The sequence below is a fragment of the Ostrea edulis genome, chromosome 4 (genome assembly GCF_947568905.1).
Source record: "Ostrea edulis chromosome 4, xbOstEdul1.1, whole genome shotgun sequence".
Taxonomy (NCBI): domain Eukaryota; kingdom Metazoa; phylum Mollusca; class Bivalvia; order Ostreida; family Ostreidae; genus Ostrea; species Ostrea edulis.
The window spans coordinates 87,827,458-87,834,371 of NC_079167.1; the positions used below are offsets into that span (position 1 = coordinate 87,827,458).

The 6,914-nt window shown below is 36.0% G+C and overlaps 1 protein-coding gene across 1 annotated transcript in view; it reads right to left on the reverse strand.

Annotated features, from left to right (window-relative positions):
- Window positions 1–4,554: 4,554 nt before the first annotated feature.
- Window positions 4,555–6,914, reverse strand: part of LOC125668187 (cytochrome c oxidase assembly protein ctaG-like) — a 25,013-nt gene continuing 22,653 nt past the window's right edge. The window contains exon 6 of the mRNA XM_048902020.2: window positions 4,555–5,031. Coding sequence (XP_048757977.1) covers window positions 4,873–5,031 — 159 coding nt within the window. The 3' untranslated portion in view covers window positions 4,555–4,872. The remainder of the gene's footprint in view (window positions 5,032–6,914) is intronic.

Consider the following 6,914-nt stretch of genomic DNA (forward strand, 5'->3'; position numbering starts at 1 on the left):
TTCCTGATAAAGAGTAAATTCAAGTTTGTTCAAATCATGGTCCCTGCGGGTAGGGTGGGGATAAAAGTTTTACAATTATTTAACAGGTTACATTTTCTTAAAAGTTGGTTAAACTCCATAGTCTAGGTCACAAGGCCAAAAACTCTTTTACCAAAGAAAAGGTCATGTCACTAAGGGATGGGCATATAGAATATGAAAGCCTTATCACTTACCATTGAAAAATTCTGAGCATGGTTAAAGTTATGGACAGACAAATATGACAAAATATGCCCTTGACTGTAGTCGCAGGGGCTTAAAAAATTAAATTCACACAACTTCGGAACATTTACATTAGAATTTGATTTAGTAAGGACCTGCTACTTTTGAAAAGAATTAGTTTTATCAAGTACCTGTATATTCCCATATAAAACTTTGATTCCCTATTGTTGCCCCACCCTACCCCTGGGGACCATGGTTTTTAGCTCACCTGAACCGAAGGTTCAAGTGAGCTATTCTGATCACATTTTGTCCGGCGTCTGTCTGTCTGTAAACTTTTCACATTTTCGACTTCTTCTCCAGAACCACTGGGCCAATTTCAACCTAACTTGGCCAAAAGCATCCTTGGGTGAAGGGCTTTCAAATTTTTTCAAATGAAGGGCCATGTCCCTTTCAAAGGGGAGATAATCACAAAAATGCAAAAATAGGGTGGGGTTATTTAAAAATCTTCTTCTCAAGAACCACTAAGCCAGAAAAGCTGAGATTTACATGAAAGCTTCCTGACATAATGCAGATTCAAGTTTGTTCAAATCATGGGCCCCTGGGGTTGGATGGGGCCACAATAGGGGATCAAAGTTTTACATACAAATATATAGGAAAAATCTTTAAAAATCTTCTTCTCAAGAACCACTGAGCCAGAAAAGCTGATTTTTACATGAAAACTTTCTGACATAGTGCAGATTCAAGTTTGTTCAAATCATGGCGCCCGGGGATAAGATGGGGCCCCAAGAGGAGATCAAAGTTTTACACACAAATATATAGGGAAAAACTTTAAAAATCTTCTTCTCAAGATCCACTAAGCCAGAAAAGCTGAGATTTACATGAAAGCTTCCTGACATAATGCAGATTCAAGTTGTTCAAATCATGGGCCCCGGGGGTTGGATGGGGCCACAATAGGGGATCAAAGTTTTACATACAAATATATAGGAAAAATCTTTAAAAATCTTCTTCTCAAGAACCACTGAGTCAGAAAAGCTGATTTTTACATGAAAACTTCCTGACATAGTGCAGATTCAAGTTTGTTCAAATCATGGGCCCCGGGGATAGGATGGGGCCCCAAGGGGGGAGATCAAAGTTTTACACACAAATATATAGGGAAAAACTTTAAAAATCTTCTTCTCAAGAACCACTAAGCCAGAAAAGCTGAGATTTACATGAAAGCTTCCTGACATAATGCAGATTCAAGTTTGTTCAAATCATGGGCCCCTGGGGTTGGATGGGGCCACAATAGGGGATCAAAGTTTTACATACAAATATATAGGAAAAATCTTTAAAAATCTTCTCAAGAACCACTAAGCCAGAACAGCTGATTTTTACATGAAAACTTTCTGACATAGTGCAGATTCAAGTTTGTTCAAATCATGGCGCCCGGGGATAAGATGGGGCCCCAAGGGGGGATCAAAGTTTTACACACAAATATATAGGGAAAAACTTTAAAAATCTTCTTCTCAAGAACCACTAAGCCAGAAAAGCTGAGATTTACATGAAAGCTTCCTGACATAGTGCAGATTCAAGTTTGTTCAAATCATGGGCCCCGGGGATAAGATGGGGCCCCAAGGGGGGGATCAAAGTTTTACACACAAATATATAGGGAAAAACTTTAAAAATCTTCTTCTCAAGAACCACTAAGCCAGAAAAGCTGATTTTTACATGAAAACTTTCTGACATAGTGTAGATTCAAGTTTGTTCAAATCATGGCCCCTGGGGATAAGATGGGACCCCAAGGGGGGATCAAAGTTTTACACACAAATATATAGGGAAAAACTTTAAAAATCTTCTTCTCAAGAACCACTAAGCCAGAAAAGCTGAGATTTATATGAAAGCTTCCTGACATAATGCAGATTCAAGTTTGTTCAAATCATGGGCTCCGGGGGTTGGATGGGGCCACAATAGGGGATCAAAGTTTTAAATACAAATATATAGGAAAAATCTTCTTCTCAAGAACCACTGAGCCAGAAAAGCTGATTTTTACATGAAAACTTTCTGAGATAGTGCAGATTCAAGTTTCTTCAAATCATGGGCTCCGGGGGTAGGATGGGGCCCCAAGGGGGATCAAAGTTTTACATACAAATATATAGTTAAAATCTTTTCTCTATAACCACTGAGTCAGAAAAGCTGATATTTACAAGAAAACTTTCTGACATAGTGCAGATTCAAGTTTGTTCAAATCATGGTCCCCGGGGGGTAGGATGGGGTTACAAGTGGGGGGGGGGGGTTCAAAGTTTTACATACAAATATAGAAAAAAGCTTTAAAAGAACCATTGGGCCAAAGAAGTTGACATTTACATGAAAGCTTTCTGACATAGTGTAGATTCAAGTTTGCAAAGGGTAGTTTGGCCCATAATAGGGACCAAGGTTTTACATGCAAATATATATGGAAAGTCTTCAGATATGGGCCAAGGTGACTCAGGTGAGTGATGTGGCCCATGGGCCTCTTGTTAATAAACTTGAATCTACTCTGTCAGGAAGCTTGATGTAAATTTCCACTTTTCTGGCCTTATGATTCTTCCAAAGATTTATCCTATAAATTTAATAGCATGAAAAACTTTGATCCCTTAGTGTGGCCCCATCCTATCACTGGAAGCTTTCATGGAAATTTCCACTTTTCTAGCCCAGTGGTTCTTGAAAATTATTTTTTAAAAGATTTCCAATATATATTCACATTGAAAACTTTGTTCCCCTATTGCAGTCCCACCCTGCCCCGGGGACCATGATTTGAACAAAATTAAATCCTCTCTATGTCAGGAAGCTTTCATGTAAATTTCCACTTTTCTGTCCCAGTGGTTCTTTTCCAAGATTTTCCCTGTTTATCAGCATGTAAAATTTTGGTCCCCTATTGAGACCCAATCCTATCCCTAGGGGCTATGATTTGAACAAAATTGAATCTACATTATATATGAATACTTTCACGTAAATTTCAACTTTTTTCACCAAGTGGTTCTTGAAATGACCTAACCCTATTTTTGCCTTTTCTTGGTTATCTCCCCTTTGAAGGGAGCATGGTCCTTCATTTGAACAAACTAGGATCCCCTTCATTCAAGGATGATTTGTGTCAAGTTTAATTGATATTGGCCCAGTGGTTCTCGAGATGAAGATGAAATTGTTATTTTGACAAGGAGCCAAGATGTCTTTGGACAAATTGTCTTGTGGGTGAGTTGTCCAAATACCAATTAGTATGTCCTCTGTAATATACATGTACGATTTGTATATACCTGCGTACTTCGTACCCCTGACAATTTTGTAAATTTGTATATTGTGATGTGTGCTTTGTGTACCAATAAATTTATGATCTGGATCCGAGAGAATAAATTTACTTTAAACTAGATATTTAGTTTATTTTTTTGTTTGATTTGTAAATGTAAATGTAATTTCAAAATTGACAAAACTTAGAACACTACAATCCACTACTCATATGTAAGGCAATCGGATGGAATTGTTTAAAGAATCTTGAAGCAAATATACACTTCCCATGATAAGTAGTGGATGTGTTGTTCAAAATGTAACCAAGCATAATAAGCAAATAATGTATTAGTGTATTTAAATTTCATTACGGTAGTGCACCTGTTGCCTGGTCAGCTTGGTAGTGCACCTGTTGATTGGTCAGCTTGGTAGTGCACCTGTTGATTGGTCAGCTTGGTAGTGCACCTGTTGATTGGTCAGCTTGGTAGTGCATCTGTTGATTGGTCAGCTTGGTAGTGCACCTAATGACTGGTCAGCTTGGTGGTGCACATGTTGACTGGTCAGCTTGGAAATACACTAGTACAGCTGTTAAATGATTGGCTTCATAGTAATTCTTTTATTTCCAATATGCACCCTTTACAGGGCTCGAAATTAACATATGCCCGTCAGTCTGTGACTGGTTAAAAGTCTGGCGGACTGACTGACATTTGTTTTAGTCAGTCTGATGGGACGGTTAATTTTCTAAAGCATCATTTTGGAAAATATACTTATGAAATTTTATACACACATTTGGCATGCTTCGATCTGAAGATATCGGACGAATCTGATTCGTAAATATAAATCCCACATTTAAGTGTTACAATATTGTCTGAGGCATATTGAGTTAAATTTCATTTTGATAACATTAACGAAATATGTTTAATTATTTCTGGAAAACTCTGTTGGACTGGTAAATTCTTCTGCGGACTGGTTGAAATTATACCCCATCAATCCGGCGGGACTGGTGACATAAAAAGTTAGCTTCAAGCCCTGCTTTAACACCTAATTGTAACCTACCCAGAGTATCCAATGAAATATTCTACAAGTGATAACCAAGTGTTAATAAATCAAACCACCATATAGGGTAACTTATATCACAGTTTTTGTTTAATCCTTTTCTCAAATAATTCCATATTCCAAACATGGAATAAATCTTATTCATATAACACAGATCATGAAAACAATGTCACTTGACTGTTGACAAAGTCAATGTACACAAGTTCTCCTGTACAAACTAAATATAGAATTCTCAAAAATTCATACACACAGTTTAAAAACAGGTACATTAATTACATTGAACATCCACACAGTAAAAGATATGACCTGATGGCTTTGTTACATCTGTCCCAGTTTTAACTACAAATGTTTTTGAAATAATCCAAGATACAAGCATCTGTCCTAAGAACCGGTGGAGGGTATGACCTGCTGGCCTGGATATTTGATTTCCTGATCTTTTGATGAAAAGAATGTGTAGGAAAGAACAATATCATCCACATTGGCCATCCTGGGGTCATCCAGCAAATCCGGGTCAAGGTAAAAAAATACCGGCATCTCCACCTGGAAGCAGAATTAAAGAAAACAAATTTTATCTCTGAACAGGAAACGAAGTTTAAGGTGTAGCAGATTTCTATGGATGCTAAACTCATATAATTGAAGATATCTTTAATTCATTTGAAGATATCACCTATTCAATCATTACACACAATAATTGATTTGATGCCCATGTTGGGTACATTGATGCGCACATCAAACCAATCATTGCTCTCATCAATGTAGTGGAATTATTGCTTGCAAAATTTAATTTGGAGCTTGTTATAAATGATTTGATAATCTCTTTAATTAAATTGAAGATACCTTTAACTATTTACAATGACTTTGTCTTGGGAAATAATGCATGTGCATTCATTCTTTTAAAGACAACAACACTTCAATTACCTAAATTTTTCACAATGCTGTGCGAATTATTTCCCCCTGATTAAAGAGGGCGTGCAGCACATTGCGGTCTTCAGTTGAGGTGTCATATAGGAAAAAATAGAAAATTTACAATTTCTAATTGCAATCAATTGCTAGTTAAGGAATTTTTCTAAGAATTAAGTGTAATTACTTTAAAATAGCATAACTGAACAAAATATTTTAGTCACAGATTATGTTTATATGTGTCCATTGTGTGATTTTCTCGCAAGCAATGTGTGATCATGATGTAACAAAGCATGTAAATATCAACTACTCCTCCACTTCTTTAGATCAGAATCAGGATGTCTGTAATATATTTGCAATTCTTCATTATTAATTAAAATTTTCGACAACCAAAGCACAATATGATATGCCTGAAAACACATGTGCATTCAATACATATATGTGCATTATTAACTTATCATTTCACCTGGACAAATATATTTATTGCTCAATGTACACCAGGTACCAATAAAAAGAATTATCTCGAATTGGTATCTCTAGTGTAATATTTCTGTTGAAATATTTTTTTCGCGTGTGATTCAATCTTCGAAAGTTAAATTTTGTGTAAATCAACTTACAGCTTTTCTTGCACTTTAAAGCTGTGTGGTCCGAATTGAAATATTTTTTTCCATCTCGTAAAAATGCTATTAAATCACCGCACGTATGTAGTTATGAGGCTGTATGACATATCATACATTATTTCACCTGTTTTAACCCAAATTATTTGATTTTAAATCAATGTTTACAAATAACCGCATCACTCTGACATTTCAAGTGACAGTCACGTGACCAGTTCAAACTTTCACATCAGCGGTGGTCTTATCTGTGTAAAGCTGTGTATTTTGTTATAACAGTACCGTGCCATAAGTTTAATAGAAATAAAAATATCAAATACCTCTTAGTAATTCGTTGTTTTACGCTCTTTCAGCCTTAAAACTAGACAGTTGCGTATGAGTTAATACATCATGTTGGGATTCCCCTGATGCGCGTGGGTCTATTTATAGACGTCTATTATGGGATGATTTATATATGTACCACATTTATTTACTTTCTAAATAATATTCTCACTGTTTTCTTTTAAATGTAGATGTTTTCAAGCATGTAATTAAGGGAAAGTATATAACTTTATAAAGTAATTGATCTGCTTTAAAGTAATAATGCACAAAAATAATACATGAACATCGGGTCATACAGCTTTAATTGCTTAAATGAGTACAAAAATAATTATTAGACACGTAGCAACAATGGGTCTGCCCCCTCTTATTACATGCAAAGTTGGTTATTTTTGCGTGCAGAAGTCGATCTATAGATAGGCTGGTTTCCCCCCTCCCCCCTTATTTTTATGAAAATAGCATTGTCGTGGAAATATTAAATTTAGCCGATGAATGGAACTGAAAGATCAACCTTTGCCGTCTTCCCTCTCGAACTATGCAATTTAAAAAAAATTACTTGTCAAGAATTTTCAGGCAATATTATGAAATCAA